The sequence below is a fragment of the Gossypium raimondii genome, chromosome 4 (genome assembly GCF_025698545.1).
Source record: "Gossypium raimondii isolate GPD5lz chromosome 4, ASM2569854v1, whole genome shotgun sequence".
In the NCBI taxonomy this organism is placed as follows: Eukaryota; Viridiplantae; Streptophyta; class Magnoliopsida; order Malvales; family Malvaceae; genus Gossypium; species Gossypium raimondii.
In genome coordinates, this window is record NC_068568.1 from 142,962 (window position 1) to 161,342 (window position 18,381).

General features: G+C 30.4%; 1 protein-coding gene across 2 annotated transcripts; it reads left to right on the top strand.

Annotated features, from left to right (window-relative positions):
• Positions 1 to 10,717: 10,717 nt before the first annotated feature.
• Positions 10,718 to 14,431, top strand: LOC105779850 (MADS-box protein 04g005320). 2 transcript variants are annotated; one of them, XM_012603802.2, is made up of 9 exons: positions 10,718 to 10,891; positions 10,966 to 11,150; positions 12,190 to 12,268; positions 12,531 to 12,592; positions 12,673 to 12,772; positions 12,953 to 12,994; positions 13,069 to 13,110; positions 13,597 to 13,718; positions 14,039 to 14,431. In XM_012603802.2, the coding sequence occupies exons 2-9, from the start codon at positions 10,966 to 10,968 to the stop codon at positions 14,124 to 14,126; spliced, it is 720 nt and encodes a 239-aa protein (XP_012459256.1). In that variant the 5' UTR covers positions 10,718 to 10,891; the 3' UTR covers positions 14,127 to 14,431. The 2 variants fall into 2 exon arrangements, with proteins under 2 accessions (XP_012459256.1, XP_052484981.1); XM_052629021.1 differs by having other exon boundaries at positions 10,718 to 10,887.
• Positions 14,432 to 18,381: the final 3,950 nt, after the last annotated feature.

An 18,381-nucleotide genomic window follows, 5' to 3' on the forward strand; every position in this document is an offset into this window, starting at 1 on the left:
ACTTTGTGTTTTTTGAGAAGGCATAAACGGATTTTAAATTTTAGGAGTGGTCGAAATATAAAATTATTATTAAATTAATTTAAAACATTGCAACTATTCAAGGGACTAAAGAAGCAGTTTTTCATTTGAGGGGATAGGGCCTTGTCTGCCCCTCTAGCTTTGCCATCGCTTGGTCATTTAATTCAATTAATTCATGCAATTACTCTTACGAGTAACGGCGAGGTCAATGATAAAAAGGATTTAGTCTCAAAGACGAATGTAAAGACAGATATTTTAAAACTATTACTATGATAAAATTTGGCCCTAAAATGATTTTTTTGACTTTACATGTTCCTCAAAAATGGTAAAATTTTAGTTAAATCTCTTCAAAATTTATAAAATTATTGATAAAATTGTATTTTAACTCCTCCAAAAATTTATAATATAGTTCTAACCTCTTTTAAAATAAAATTTGGCTTTACCTGTTTACCAATTGATATTTAGTAAGGGTCTCTTTAGATAGGCGATGCGTTTATTTCCGATTAAGGTAAAAATAGCGGTGACGATGAAATTAATTACTACAGCAATAAAATTAAAAACTATAACATAAAACAAAAAAAATTAAACGAATTGCACTGCACTGCGCTGAAATCCACCGTCCATCCAAAAAGACTTTATGTTAAAATCGAACTCAAGGGTACATCAAAATTTTTAAAAATTCAATTGAAATGAAAGACCCACCCAAGTTGTTGCAGTTGAGAGAGCCAAAAGGCCCAATAAAAGACCCCACAAATGACCAAATATTTGTGTTTTATGCTTAGACAAGGTACTAAATTACTAATCTAAGCTAATATTAGGACTGTCTGAAAGTCTACTTGTCGGAACATTGCTATGTCATTTGTAGTAATGCCATTTCCCTACATCTTGTTATTTCTAATCTACAATTGGAATTTTTCTCGATCTTTACTAAACATATTTCTCTTAATTTAAATCTAATTATAAAGTATTCAAATATTAATAATTTCTTTCATTATTATTTCGCCTAACTCGATTCATCCGTTGGTTATATATAAATATAAGAATAAATATTAAAACTATACATAAATTTTTTATTTAATATGTAATATAATACGTGAAGTTTATTTTATATAATTGCATGCATGGATTTTAATTTTAAATATATAGAATTTAATTAAATTAAAGTTTTACTTACATAACTACTCGATTCAAATTAATGTATCAAATTAAAATTCATATTCATACGTAAAATCAAGACATATATATGCAATCCCGAGTTTGGCCTAACCTTAATATATTATTTTTTAAGAATAAAATAAATCGAGTAGATCCAACAGACCATCCAACTCACAAACACCTTTGTTCCATGTATCAATTCCTTTTTCTTCTCTTTTTGACATTCTAAATCACTTCCCACTATTGTCCCCTTCCTTTCGAAACATGTGGGTAACATAAAGGACAATGCTAGGAAAGGACTTATTATTGCCCTTTAAGACTAACACCAATATTGAATCCAAAATTTAATTTCATATGCCACAAAATATTATTTAATAAAAAAGTACTAACGATTTTAATTATTAAATAAAAATACAAACATTTAATTTTTAAATTTTAAGTACAAAATTAAATATCAAATATCGTCAAAGTTTACGGCTTGACAAGATATTTTAATACAATAATTCAATGGTTTGGTTTATGAGTTATGTTTCAATATGCGACCAATTGACTATGAGGAACACACCGATTTTTATTTTTAAATATATGTTTCACGAGTTTGTAGTTGTTTTTTTTAATATTGTCATTTTAAGGTTTAAAATTATTTTTACCGAGAATATAATGTATCTTACTATTATAGTTAACATTTTCGATACATATAAAATTATTTTAATACTATATATACTCAAATTTAGCTTTAAAGTCTAATTTGGTATCCGGACCAAACGGTATCATGTGGATCAATAAATATTTTACATAATCGTGCTCTAGTAAAAAGAACATAGGTATTTAATCAAAACAAAAAAATCAATACCAAATTGAATATTGAAGGTAAGTACTCAAGTACCAAATTAAATATTAAAAGCAAATTTAAGTATCAAATAGTAAATTAACCCTTTTAATATTATTAAAGTATCATTTAAATATCATGCTAAACCACACTCAATATCACTAAACTATTAGTAAGTTTATGTCTTGGTCACGCAACTACAAAAAGCTACAAAATGGTCACTAAACTATTTGAAAGTTTTTATTTAAGTCACTAGGCTGTTAAGTTTTTATTTTTATTTTTATTTTTTAAAGTTCAAACAGTGAGATCTAAGTGATAATTCGATAATCGGTATTGACAAAAATATAATGTCGGTAATGACAATATATCGCAAAGAAAAAGAAATAGAAAAATAAAAAACATATATATTTTACGTGGAAACCCTTTCGGGAAAAACCCACGGGCAGAGGAGAAGAAAATTCACTATGTCGAATTCGAATTAATTACAAGAGGAGTAGACTGTGCCTATTTATAGGCTTGTAAACCTTATTCTAATAGGAGTGAAACTCCTTATTCTAATAATATCAAATAGATGGAGTTTAATAAGGTTTAAAAACCTTATTCTAAAATAAAATAAAACAAGTATAATTCTATAGGGATTTTACTTTTATTTTATTTTACCACAAATTTAATTTAAATAAGGATTTGGGTCACTTAATTCTAACAATCTCCACCTTGACACGAATTCTTAATGAACAAGTTCTTCATCGCGAACTCTCAACGAACAAGTTTCTCTACCTCTTCCATAAAACCCCTTAAGGGTTTATTTTCAACAATGAACACCAACCAAGTCTAAGCAGTGCTCAAACTTAGTTATAGGAAGTGACTTAGTCATCATACTGCAGGATTTTCATGAGTACTAATTTTGCTCACAACAATATCACCACGAGCAATAATATCACGAACAAAATGATACCGAACATTAATGTGTTTTGTTCTCTCATGAAACATTTGATCTTTTGTAAGGAAGATGGCACTCTGACTGTCACAAAATACTGTATTGATTTGAAGGTCTTCATTGAGTTCACTAAAGAGTCTCTTCAACCAAATAGCTTCCTTACAAGCCTTGGTAATCGCCATGTACTCAGCTTCAGTGGTAAATAAATCGACTGTAGTTTGCAAAGTGGCTTTCCAACTGATTGCACAACCTCCGATTGTAAAGACATAACCTGTGAGAGATCTTTTTCTATCGAGGTCTCCAGCAAAATCAGTATCAACATACCCAATGACTCCATCTCTAGTTCTTCCAAACTGTAAGCAAACATCGGTAGTACCTCGTAAGTATCTTAAAACCCACTGAACTGCTTTCCAAAGTTCTTTACCGGGATTCGCCATGTATCTGCTAACTGCACTAACTGCATATGATAAATCTGGACGTTAACAAACCATGGCATACATGAGAGATCCTACTGCACTAGAGTATAGAACATGTGACATGTGCTCAATCTCATCATCTGATTGTGGAGACAAAGTCGATAAAAGTCTAAAATGGGCTGCTAAATGAGTACTAACAGGCTTAGCATTCTGCATATTGAATCTATAAAGAACTTTCTCAATGTACCCCTTCTGACTTAGGTACAATTTACTTTCTTTTCTATCTCTAAGAATCTCCATACCAAGTATCTTCTTTGCTGGTCCCAAGTCTTTCATATCAAATTCTTCATTTAGTTAGGCTTTGACCTTTCTTATCTCCAATTTATCTTTCGCTGCTATCAACATGTCATCAACATAAAGGAGTAGATACACAAAAGAACCATCACTGTTTTTCTTAAAGTAAACACAACTATTAAAGCTACTTCTTTTAAAATCATGAGAAGTCATAAAGGAATCAAACCTCTTATACAATTGTCTTGGTGGTTGTTTCAAACCGTAAAGGGACTTTTTCAGTAAGCAAACATAGTCCTCTTTATCTGAGACTGTAAAACCCTCTGGTTGTTGCATATAAATATCTTCCTCAAGTTCTCCATGCAAAAATGCAGTTTTAACATCTAACTGCTCAAGCTCCAAATCATGCATGGCCACAATACCAAGCAAAGCTCAAATTGAACTATGCTTCACAACTGGAGAGAACACATCTGTGAAGTCCACTCCTGGAATTTAACTGTAACCCTTTGCAACAAGCCTTGCTTTATATCTGGGTTCTTCAAATCTTGGAGTCCCTTCTTTCTTCTTAAACACCCATTTACTACGAACAACCTTTTTACCTTTAGGAAGTTTCACAAGATCCTATGTTTTATTTTTGTGTAGTGATTCCATCTCCTCTTGTACAGCTAACATCCACTTTTCTGAGTCTTCACAACTAATCGCCTCAGAATAATTAGATGGCTCTTGGTTTGCATATATATCTTCAGCCACATTTAAAACATAATCAACTAGATCAGCCTCGGCATACTTATTTGGAGGTTTAATTTCTCTTCTAGTTCTATTTTTGGCAATCGAGTATTGTGGTGAAGAATCAACTCTATTTTGAATATTTTTACTGGCTTTAGTAGTCGACTCTGTTGTAGATTCTAGATTAATCTGATGCTCCACTTGCTTTTGATTTTCTTTATTGGAATAGTCTTTAAGAGACAAGTTAGGTAGTACAGCAGTTTCATCAAAAACAACATCTCTGCTAATCACAACTTTTCTATTTTCAGGACACCATAACTTATACCCTTTTACACTAGCTTTATAACCAAGAAAAACACATTTAATATATCTCGGTTCCAATTTTCCATAATCAACATTAGCATACGTAGGATTACTAGACCATACCTCTTGTGGAGTCTTTTTCTCAATGGCAACGGATGGAGATCGGTTGATCAAAAAACATGCAGTAAAGGCTGCTTCGGCCCAAAATGACTTTGATAAGTTGGCATTTGACAACATGCATCGAACCTTCTCCATGATCGTCCTGTTCATTCGTTCTGCAACGCCGTTTTGCTGTGGAGTATGACGAACTATCAAGTGTCTCACGATCCCTTCTGACTTGCACAGTTTATTAAATTCATCAGAACAGAACTCTAAGCTATTGTCTGTGCGGAGGTATTTTATTTGCTTTCCCATCTGTTTTTCAATCATGATTTTCCAAGACTTAAATGCGGAAAACACATCGCTTTTCTGCTTCAGGAAAAACGCCCACACTTTTCTGGAAAAATCATCAATAAAAGTTAACATATAATTAGCGCCACCTCTCGAAGGCACTCTGGATGGCCCCTACAGATCAGAATGAATATACTGTAACGTTCCCTTCGTGTTATGGATTCCTCTGGTGAATCGAACTCTCTTTTGCTTCCCAAAAAGGCAGTGCTCACAGAACTTCAGTTTGCAAATTCCTTGCCCATCAAGAAGTCCTCTTTTGCTCAATTCTGCCATACCATTCTCACTCATATGCCCTAGGCGCATATGCCAAAGTTTAGTAATATCATCATCTGACAAGGAAGAGGATAAGACAACTGCATCACCAGTAACAGTAGAACCCTGCAAAACATATAACTTGGTAGTCTTTCTCTGCCCTTTTATCACAATGAGTGAACCTTTGGAAATCTTTAAAACCCCACTTTTAGCTGTGTATTTATACCCTTTTAAATCAAGAGTACTCAACAAAATTAAATTTTTCTTTAATTCTGGAACATGTCGTACGTCACTAAGTGTTCTAACGACTCCATCAAACATCGTAACTCTAATTGTTCCAACACCTTCAATCCTACATGAAGCATTATTTCCAATCAAAACAATACATTCAGACTCCGTTTCGTAAGTTGTAAACTAATCCCGATTGAGACTCATGTGGAAGGTGCAACCCGAATCAAGGATCCACTTCTTGCTCGTTTTAGAATTATTGACAGAAGCGACTAGAAGTTCACCATCGCTGTAGTCTTCTACAACATCAGCTTTACTGGAATTTTCTAGTTGTTTTTCATTTTGATTCGCAGCCTCCTTTTTATCTTATTCTGTAGCTTATAGCACTCAGATTTAATGTGCCCTTTCTTCTTACAGAAGTTACAAGTTTTACCTCGTTTAAAAACTTCGATCTACCCTTAGATTTACTGCGAGGATTCCGTTCATGTGTCCTTCCACGATTAACATCAACATTTAGATCTTGTCTCCCACGAACAATAAGACCCTCTCCCCGAGAGTCGGTTTTAACCACAAGATGCTTCATCTTATCATACGAGGTTAAAGAATCATAAACCTCATCAACTGTGAGAGACTCGCGACTATATACAATCGTATCTTTAAAGGTTGAATAAGACGGGGGCAATGAACAAAGTAGAATCAACCCTAGATCTTCATTATCATACTGAACCTCCATGGCCTCCAAGTTTGAGAGAATTTCTTTAAACACTGTTAAGTGTTCGTGCACATATGCACCTTCCTCCAAACGATGAGCATAAAGACGCTGCTTCATATGCAGCTTGCTAGTTAGAGTTTTCGACATACATATTTGTTCCAACCTCTTCCATAATCCAGCGGCGGTTTTCTCCTTCATCACATCCTGTAAAATTTCGTTAGACAAATGTAGATGTAACTGTGTTAACGCCTTTTGATCCTTTCGTTTTTTCTCTTCCTCCGTCAATGTTGAATGCATCTTATCTACCCCTAGCAGGGCTTCCTCAAAGTCCATCTGTGCAAGAATTGCCTGCATCTTTATTTGCCACAACGCAAATCTGGTGTTGCGATCCAACAGCGAAATTTCGTACTTCAAAGACGTCATTACCGTGATTTGAGATGAACAACCCGGAAGCTCGGATACCAATTTAACAAAAATATAATGTCGGTAATGACAATATATCGCAAAGAAAAAGAAATAGAAAAATAAAAAACACACAAATTTTACATGAAAACCCTTTCGGGGAAAAACCACGGGCAGAGGAGAAGAAAATTTACTGTGTCGAATTCGAATTAATTACAAGAGCAATAGACTATGCCTATTTATAGGCTTGTAAACCTTATGCTAATAGGAGTGAAACTCCTTATTCTAATAATATCAAATAGATGGAGTTTAATAATGTTTAAAAAATCTTATTCTAAAATAAAATAAAAGAAGTATAATTCTATAGAGATTTTACTTTTATTTTATTTTACCACAGTATTTAATTTAAATAAGGATTTGGGTCACTTAATTCTAACAGGTATAGTGGATAAATAGCCATCGACGTGTAGTAAAATATATCTTAGATCCAAGTTAATCTAACGGTCAGTGCCAAAGATCAGAGAAGAAAGCCGTTTGGATTTTGATTCATAAATTTACAATGCTCAAAGTTATTTCATGCAAAAAAAAAAAGAACTGTATAAGAGAAAGGGAAAGAGAACTTTTAATTGGTGCAGGCGATGCGAATAGAGAAGACCATACGATAATAATTTTAACAATACAATAATTTAAATAAAAACTTCTGAATAATTTATTGACAATTTAATAACTTTTTAAAATTAAGTGGAGTTTTGTTGAGCAAAGGAAAACGAAAAGAGCTTTGTCGTCCTAGATTCCTAGTTCTGTAATGAAAAAAACCTCAAATTCAGGTTAATGGTTGTGAAATCGACATGTCCTAGTGCTAACACTGGTTTTTTATTTTTATCCTTTAAAACAAGATTTCAACCTTCTATCTAGAAATTTGTGTGTTCATAAATTTTTTAGATTAATATATCATTTTGGTACTTATATTTTGTTCTAATATTCAATTTAGTAAAAAATTGACTTTAATGTTCAATTTGATACTTAGATTCAACAACATCATGGCCATGTGGTACAATAAATATTTAACATGTATGCTCTAGTAAAAGAACATACGTACTTAATTGAGACAAAAAAATATAAATATTTGACAGGTGCCAAATCGAACATTAAAGTCAAACTTGGGTACTTATATGAGATAAAAGAAAAAGTCAAGTATCATTTAAAAAAAAAAAACTCAGGTACCAAACTAAACACTGAAGCCAAACTCAGGTATCAAATGAAGACAAAAAAACTTAAGTACCAAATTGAACATTAAAACTAAGTATAAGTATCAAATGTTATATTAATCTAATTTTATCTGAAATAAAAATTGTTTGGCCATTAGAAATAACTACAAGCTTTTTTTAAATAAAAATAAATATAGGTAAAAAAACAAGAAAACATTATAGTTTCTCAAGAAAGTTGTGATAGGTAATTTTGCGCGTTTGCTCCACTAATAAGGCTGAGGGAATTTTGAGGCAAAAATTAGCTTAAGCGATGTTGAAACTCAAAGGAAAGTCTTTGCTTGGAGTACATATTTGCTATACCAAAAAAGATAGTCTTGGTACAGATTAAAGAGATTGTGTAGGTTCGTTTAGGAGGAAAACCGATCAATAGAACTAATCTCGCTAATACTTCAGTTTGTATTTCTCGAGACACCATTAGTTAATTTGTTTGTAGAGCTTAAAGTTACGCAATAATTTAACTGTTTTCTTAAATTAATGAAATTTATCATTCATAAAAAATTAAATTAGAACAAAGAAATTAAAAACATTATGTTTATATAATTTTGTTAAATTAAATCAATTATATTGTCCCTAGATGTGAACAATGATAGATCGACACGTGCCCCTATCTTGCTGTATGCCTGCATGTTGATCGTGACTGATGCTTTTTGTTTTTCCAGTGAAAGAACGTTGCTTTTTTACTTGCAAACAGTAATCTAAATAGTAATTATTTTTAAGGTTTTTACATATTGTTAATATATTAAATATATAAACCCTTGGATTAAGTTTTAATTTCATTTATGTAAACACCACATATTTGAACGTATTATATTTTAATTTAAGGATTTAAAAATTATATAAAATAATATACATTAACCTAACTCTGAATATCAAATTAAATGTGATTTGACTTGAAAGTAATTTTGATTTTGATTTTTTTTCTTGGGTAATTGACCAAACACATGTTGTGACTCGCATTATCATCTTTGTACCCTAAAGAAAAGGCTACTCTCGTGAATCTTGCTGATCTAAATTTAATGCAGAGGTGGAGAAATTTTGGTTATATGTTAAGGGTGAGTTTAGATGTGCGGTGCGGTGCGGTGCGTTTAGCTTATTTTTTGTCTCACGTTACAGTATCTAATCTCACCGTTACCGCTGTTTTTACACTAATCGCAGGTAAACACACCGCCCATCCAAACTCACCCTAAATCTCGATGATTTATATGTCAATCTTTAAAAATATTATTCCAAGTGAAGCTAGAGAATTTGTTTTTGTTTTTGTGGGTCAAATATAAATTATAAATTTGATTAATTTCTATTAATGGAAAAATTGTTTTTTAGCCCATTCAAAAGATTAAAACATTCTATTTTAAACTTTTTAGCCATTGGTTAAATAGAAAAAAATGTATTTTTAACCCACCAAAAGTTTTAATAATTTAATTTAAGCCCTTTTAATATGATTTTTTAAACTTTAACCTCTCAAAATTTTATAATTTTATAATTCCCTTAAGCAATCTATGAAATTGAGAAATTATATACATAGACTAGAAATGACATATTAATTATGTAAATGAAAATTTTTAAACAATATATATCAGAATTTATATGCAAAAATTATAAAAATCATCACGTTTTCACATTCTAATAAAGTAAACTAGAGGATTAACTTTTAATATTGATAAATTAAAGGGATAAGAATCAAATTAGACCTTTTTTAGACACCTTTATAATCTTAATCAAACTTATACTTCAACAATAGAACTGATAGAGATTGTGTAACCCAAGTCCGTATAGAACTATACTTCTACTATTTTATTTTGATTAGAACAAAGTTTTTTAACTCTTAAATAGATGTAGTCGAAACTCCTATTGTATCATTTGTTTTTCAACATTAAAGAATTTCTTTTCTTCTGCCAGTGATATTTTTCCCAAATAATTTTCACGTAAAATCTGTCTTCTTATATTTATTTTCTTATTGCTTTGCGATCATTTTACCGCCATTATCGAACAGATATAAATTTCAAATTAAAAAGCTAAAATTTAGACCAAAATGATATAAAAAAACATTCCATTATACCAAACATCATTCGGTTACCTTTGCTTTTGTGCTTTTGAGTTTATATATTTACGCTAATGACATGATTTGATGATCCCTTCCCCATGTCGCAACATTTTCAGAACCAAAGTCTTTGATTCTTCACCCAAATTTACATTTCTAACCCCTATCCCTTCAAGCTGGAAACCAAAAGTATGCCTATAGAGGTGGGAATATAATTGTCCAAACACAACCAGTGTTCTTAGCTTCCACAGTTGTTTCGACACGTAGAAACACACTTAAAGTCAGGAATGTTATTAAAGATTAAGATTGATGTTGACGTCATTTAGTCAAAATTTTAAGAAATTCCTTAAATTTACTTTTTTATAATTAAGATTGATTTTATATTCGTGATTATCTTTTTTAATAACATTATCTCTAATATCCACGCTTTAGATTTTTCTTTTGAAAATACAATACGACACTGACTCAATTGGTAAAGACGGAAGTCTTGGGTCTTATATATTTAAGTTTGAGATTTACTTATATCGTAGGTCTTTAAATCGATAATGTACAATGAATCCCAATTTATTGACTACAATTTATTTATTTTATATTTAAAAATAATATTCGATATAAAAATATAGAGAGAGTATATGGAGTTATGAACCACATACATTATTAAAAAAGAAAAAAAGAAAAAAACCATATGTAGTTGTCTTGTCCCACTTCCTTTTCATCTTTTCTATTTGAAGGAACAATGAAAACCTAACACCTAGAATTTACAGACTCATAAGCAGGAAAAAAAAAGCAACACACCTTAGTTCTTACCCTAAGAACAACAAAACAAAACACAAAAAACAACAACCTAGTTTCTCAAAATAACGTAGGTTGTTTTTCTTCCTTCCTTCCTTCATAAAAGCTTTTATTTCTTTTAGTTATTTTTGACAAAATATATAAACAGATGGGCAGAGGAAAAGTGGAGTTGAAGAGGATCGAAAACAAGATAAATCGACAAGTCACATTTGCAAAACGAAGAAATGGTTTACTCAAAAAAGCTTATGAACTTTCCATCCTTTGTGATGCTGAGGTTGCTCTTATCATTTTCTCTAATCGTGGTAAACTCTATGAATTTTCCAGTTCTAACAGGTAACTCTTTTTTTTTTTTTTCCCTTACAAAATCTGAATCTGTGCTTTTCTTCTGGATTCTTTTCAAGAGATCTTTTAAAACCCCCACAAAATTTCATGATCTTTGTGTTTCGATTTTATTTTACCAAGTTTCTAAGAACCCTAAAATAGATGGTTTTTTTTTAAATTTATAACTTATGCACTATTTTTAATGATTTTGGATTAAATACAATTTTTAAACCTAATGATGAATTGACATGCATACTGCTTTGTGTGTGTATATAATTTATCTTAAAAATGCATGGATTAATTCACAGTACATGACATATTAATACATTGTCTTCTATATGTCTTTATATAAATCAATATGCAGCTTTCTCTATAAAAGCTTACTGCAAATTTGTGCTTTTATTTAGGGCCCTTTTCTCCATTGTTTCATTCATCCATGGATAGGACAACTTATATATAAATTAAATTTTTTTATCATAATACCCTTTATAAATTAAATAATAATAAGTTTCCAAGAATGTACATTTAATGAATCTAATATTCACATCATTTGCAAGCAATGAGGGATTAAATCAATAAATTGATTGTTTAATGAGATACTTTTGTAAAGATTTAGGAAACTAATATTAAGTAGAAATAATTACATTTTGTTTAATAATTTAACAATAATTTAAATTATAAGTATAATTTTAGTGTCATAAATTAAGTGAAATAAACTTATAAGAGAAAAGTGATTGAGTTATTGTTAAATAAATAATTTAATTTTTAAAAATAAAATAAAATAAACACTCTCTTACTTCTACTCATTCAATTTTTAATTAAAATTAATTTTTATTATTTGTGTACCATAAGACTAGTTAAGTTTTAATAATAAAATTAAGTATAATTTTAAAATTTAATAAATGGTGACCATTAGAGAAGCACCCATGAAAATTTGTGACTGAACATTGTTACTTTTTTCCATGTCGATGTACAAATGGTTCCTTATTTAATTTTTATAATAACAATAAAATTAGTATATTAAAGTACTAATTTCTTTCTATGCGTGCAGCATTGCTGATATACTAGAGAGGTACAACAGGTGCACCTATGGAGCATTGGAACCTGGTCAAACAGAAATTGAGACACAGGTTATTTCATGCCTGTGATTCACTATATATATATATATATATAACTTTAGTCAAAGCAGTAGACATGGGTGAAGCCAAAAATTGCTTTAGGAGTAGAGATAAATCATAAATTCTTTTGAGTTTCAACCACTCATTTCACTAATTTCATAAATTTTAAAAGGGTTAAATGATAAATTTCTCGTATTTTTAAACCACTCTGGGATATCATGTTATATGAATATAAGTTTGACAAAATCTAAAAGTGGTGCATGTCATCAAACAGCGAAACTACCAGGAATATTTGAAGCTCAAAGCAAAAGTTCAGGTCCTTCAACATTCACAAAGGTAACACAAAGCAAAACAAAGTTATATATATAGTATCTATATGTGTGTGTATATAACATATATATATATATATATTGTAGACATTTTCTGGGGGAAGATTTAGGAGACTTGGGCTCTGAGGAACTTGAGCAGCTTGAGCATCAGTTGGACTTCTCTTTGAAGAAAATCAGGTCATTAAAGGTATTTTTCTCTCAATTAGGGTTCTCTATGGTGAATATGATTATTTTAATTTTACATCATTTTTTATAGATTAATCCCATACAATTATTCATCTTTGAGTGGTATTTTATTAATAACATTTTGCTGAGAAAAAAGTACTTATCTTATGCTGACATTTATGCTTTTTTTGAATGAATGCAGATGGAGCGTATGGTTGAGCAGCTTTCTAAACTTGAAAGAAAGGTACATGTATATGTATATGTATTATTAACTTTGTGTTTTCTAGATATCATCATGCTTGTATTCTTTGTATACAGGAAGAAATGCTACTGGAAACCAACAGAAACCTGAGAAGGAAGGTAAAAAAACCTGCTCATTTTTAAATGTTCTGATGCAAGTTTCCAATACAGATATGCGCCCAACACATGTTCAAATTTATCCATGCATTTTATATAAATATGGAGCACAAATATTGTTAGAGTTGTGTGACCCGAATGTTGTACAAGTTGAATCCGTACAACTCGAATTCCACTTGTATCGCGTGTTTTCAAACATACTCCTTTGTCCGTGATTTTCCTGATAAGAATTTTTCACGTAAAATCTATGTGTTCTTATTTTTCCTTTCTTATTACATTGCGATCGTTCTGATATCATTATTCACGTTTATTATAACAAATATTTTAAGAAAAAGTAAATACAAGGTTACTTGCACACTTAATCATGTGTGTTTGATATAATATATATATATTTAAAGGATCATATCTTCGTACCACGTTGGGATTGGATACGGATACCGTCTTTTTCACTTATTATCATTTGATCTTAAATGAAATTCATGTTCCCAGTTGGATGAAAATGCTTCAGCACTAAGATCAACATGGGAAACTGGGGAGCAAAGTGTTCCATGCAACCTCCAGCATCCTCGATTTCTTGAGCCTTTACAATGCACCACTTCTATGCAGATTAGGTAACTTAACCTAAACCCTAATTTTTCCATTATTCCAATTCAAGACATAGACATAAACATGTGCCCATATATATTCGATTTTTATCTAAGAGCAAAGTTAGAAAATTGTTTTAAGGGAGTCAAAATTGAATAATAAGTGTAGTTTTACCATTGTATTAACTTGTAATTTCATAAATTTAAAAAAAAAGATTAAAAGATAAAATTCCCATTTTAGGGCCTTAGCCTCACTCAAATGGGAAAATTATCTTCTAGTCCCCTAATAAACAAAAAGATTTCTATTTAGCCCTTTCAACTTTTTTTTTTGTGTGTGTTTATTGCAGTTACAATGTTCCAGCTGATCTAACACATGAAAACATTGCTACTACAACTTCAGCACCAAGTGGATTCATCCCTGATTGGATGCTTTAATAGTTTTAAAACATTTTAATAATCAAATAAATACATGTATAATCTCTTCTCTCTAGTGATGAAACTAATAGCAGAAATTGGCTGTATTTAATTATTAAAAAGGGTGGTCGATGCTTGGGGTAAAGCTCCATTTGTAATAATTTCTTGGATTTTAATTATCATGAAACCTAAGTTTTCATAATGTATATGCTACCAACCTTTCATATGTTAGTATTTCACTCCCTTAGCTGAAGGGTAAAATTGCAGTTTTAGTCCATTGTAGTTATGAATTATTTAATTTAAGTCTTGACATTTGGCCCCCAATACCATATTCCCGACTTGGGCCTTATTTGCAGGAGCTTTTAATATGATGAGCAAGGAGAATGTCTGTATAGATTTTTCATGTGATCTTGTAATAATTCGATATTTGTTTGCCGACCTAAAAAAGGTGATTCAGGTATTTGTCTTTTCAACAGAAAGTAGACGTAAAGAAAATGTGAAGTTAAAGTTTGCGATGAAATTCAATGCAGCATGGAAAAGTGGGTAATTTTTTCATATTAAATTTTAATTTCATTTTTAAAGGCCAATTCATTTATTCTTTTATCAATAAAGTCCAATTTAGGCAGGAATAAAAACCTAGTTGCACAATGCCTAAATCAGATAGGACCAGCTATACCAGACAGCAACAATACCATGCGTAAAATAAAAACTATCATAGAGGTCTATGTATTTTGAGTCAAATTATATCTTACTTTATTTATTGAAAAAATTGGTAAATTAGTCCTTGTATGTTAAATTAAAGAGTAAATTGATCTCTTTTTTTTATTAATAATTACATCTATTTCTACTATTAAAAACAGATATGACTGATGGGATACCTCATTCTAGCGTACATGAACTAGTTTTTAACAATAGCAACGGAGAAATTATTTTCTGTACCCTTCTCGCCACATCATCCATGGTCTTTTTTCAATTATTCAATGACATTTCAGTCATTTATTCTATGTCATTAATGCATAATTTTGGTAATTTTTTACCCTGAACCCAAATCATTTAAGGTTTGGGGTTCAAGATTCGAAGTCTGACGTTCAAAGTTTAGGGTTTAGGGTTCTAAGTTTGGGGTTTAGGGTAAAAGTTACCAAAATTATGTATCAATGACATGGAAAAAATATTGAAATGTCAATAAATAATTGAAAAGGGACCATGGATGATATGGTGGGAAAGGTCCATAAAATAATTTGTCATAGAAATGAATAGAAATTTTGACAGAATGATTAATTTGCTTTTTAATTTAACGTACAGGAACTAATTTACCTATTTTTTGAGTAAAGGGGATACGTTGCAATTTGACTTCTAATACAAGAACTTTCATGTACTTTTACTAAAAATACACTGTGGACAAATTGAGTTAGAAAATTGAGTAGCATTTAGATTACTTCCTCCTCCTCTCACCAAGCCATGAACATCTCGGATCGGTCGACATGCCCCTTAGTTAAGACATCTATCTATCTAGTGGTGGAACGTGTTAATAAATTTTAGGGTTGTAAATAAAGATTTTAAAAGAAAATTAAGGATCTGATTAAAAATTTTAGAGGCTTAATGAAAATTTTCAAAATTTTTGAGAAGATTAAAGAGAATTTTTTAAATTTTTGTTAGGCTTTATTAGAATTTCTAGAAATGTTGAAGGAGCTTAATTAAAGTTTTAAAAAAAGTTGAAGGGTATAATGAAAATTTTCCAAAATGTTGGAGTGGCGAAGTCCCCTCCTACTCCAACGGTGTTCCACCTTTGCATCTATATACCATTTGCTTTGCGGCTACCGATAGAATTAAAGTATTAAACAATCCTAATAATGGTAAAATTGTTTTATAACTTCTTCAAAATTTAAAAAATTATAAATTAGCATAAAAACAAATTTATACTTTAATCCTCAAAAATATTTATTATTCATCTGTGAACCCTAAAATAATTTCCTGCTTCAATAGTTGTTTTGTTGGAGAAATATAATAGTAGGTTGGTCAATTAATATCGGCATTGTTATCAATGCATGAAATTGTGGGTTTGAGTGCGCTGAAGTACATTTTTCTTCTATTTAAAGGTTGGGGAGGAATTATGGTTAGTTCTAGATATTGTTTCAAAAAAGAGTAGATATGATAAAAACTTATAACGAGATTAATATATAAGTTTAATTTAATTATTTATAATAAATATGGTTTCCCAAAGTTCGTTGGGTAGTCTTTGTCTTTCCATCTTTTGAATCAAAATGAGGTGTCAAATCACCATAATAAGGTTAACAGGCCATGGCACATCATCATTCAGCTTCATCATGATATTTCCTTTATTTCTTAATAAATGGTAAATTTTTCATTATAGTCACTCAATTTTGAGGGTGTTCTTATTTTCACCATTATTAACTTAATTTCAAATTCTAGCCACTTTATTGTTAAAATGTATTTAGTCATCAAACGGAATATTTACGTGGCTTTCTTTTATTGGTATAATAACAACATTTACTCATTTTGTTAATTTAATCTTGATTTTAAAATTTTAATAAATTTAGCCGTCAATGTTTACACAACTTATCAATTTAGTTTTGAATCAAAAAATTCAAAAATCATAAAAAAGAATTAAAAGTTTGGTTAGGATATTTAAAAAAAGTATTTTATAATTTTATGTATTTTAAAATTTTTAAAATTAGGATCAAATTAATAGAATGTGTAAACATTAATGATTAATTTGTTGATTTTTTAGAATTAGAACCAAATTAAAAGAATATGTAAAATATTTAGGGCTAAATTGTTATTATAGCAATCTAAAGAAGGCTACATCAGCCTTCGATTTTGTGACTGAATACATTTTAACAATTTATTTTTTCTTATTTGTAAAAGAAAAGTTCAAATTTTATAACTAGGGGTAAAAATCATAAATAATACATATACAATTAACTAAAACTAGAATTAACTAAATACAAAACTCAATAGATCGAAGGCTAAAATAAATCTAGACAGAACCCACGCATAGTAGAACTAATCAAGAAGAGAAGCACGCATGGCATTTGCACATGTTAAACTCGAACTTCAACCATAAAAGCCTACGACCTCAACCTTGCTAACACAACTTAAGTATCATTGGCAATTTTTTTATATAATGCCTACTTTGTACTCATACTCCCTACCTAACCCTTAAATCGGAGGAAAATCATGCATTAACACACTTAAACCCATGTTCTCTTGATTGTTATAATAGTAACGATACCAACTAAGCTAGAGCTTAAAGCAATTTTGTTTTTATCGAATGCACATATATTTTACATTATTTCTATTAATTATAATGTAGTAGATTAAAATTGCATCATGACATAAATTAAATGATATAATTTAATTAGTGAAATTCTTAAAATTACGCCTATAATTCAAAATTTAGTAGAATTCATCAATACAATCCTTAATAATGTCTAAAATTTGTTTATTTTAATACAGCTAAAAGTAAATTATTGTCATACACATCACCAGACAGTTCTAACGGTTCGGTCTCAATTCATATTTTTCTCGATTAAACTGAGGCATGATTAAATTGTGCAGATCCCATTGAAAGATGTTATATGCAAAATACACAAATCTAAGTAATTGACATGGTTTAATTGTGGCAATTTCTTCTCATTCATGTAACAATTATATCCATATATTTCTCACTATAAAAAGCATTACCTTTCACTAAAAAGAAGTGGTCCTCCTTCCCCCTTTTCTTTTTCTCTGTTAAAGCTAATTATAAACTTATACCTATTTGATATAAAGAAGTAAAACACATGATGAACCTCACCTCATTCCCATTCCTTGTATCACACCATATCAAGTGCCTAATCATTTTTCTTGTATTTGTTGCTTTCTTCTTTTTTTTCTTTCTTTTCCAACATTGGGGTGTTTTCTCGTAATTACCTGGGTTTATTTGGTGGGGGCAAAAACATATGAGTCGTCAATTTGTTGAATAAATTATTAAGGGTTTGTGTGGTACATACCGGATTACTAGTTTTCGTAGGAATAGACGTGGGCATATGAGGTGACTCATTTTTGTCCTTCTGAACAAATTATCAATGGCTAATGGCTTCTATTGCTTGAACCCACGAGGGAAAGATTCTCCCGGTTTCTCTATTTTTGTAATATGATACTTCTTTGCAACTTCAACAGTGAAATAAAAGGAACATGGGAAAAAAAATTAGAGAAGATTATTGTGATTGGATGTCACAATGTTTTTTTGGTACACTCGCAATTTAAACCATTA

Coding starts and splice junctions, on each gene's coding strand:
- LOC105779850 (XM_012603802.2), top strand. CDS start 10,966: ATGGGCAGAGGAAAAGTGGAGTTGAAGAGGATCGAAAACAAGATAAAT. Junction 12,995..13,068: donor TTTCTAAACTTGAAAGAAAG/GTACATGTATAT, acceptor CTTTGTATACAG/GAAGAAATGCTACTGGAAAC. Junction 13,719..14,038: donor ACCACTTCTATGCAGATTAG/GTAACTTAACCT, acceptor TGTTTATTGCAG/TTACAATGTTCCAGCTGATC.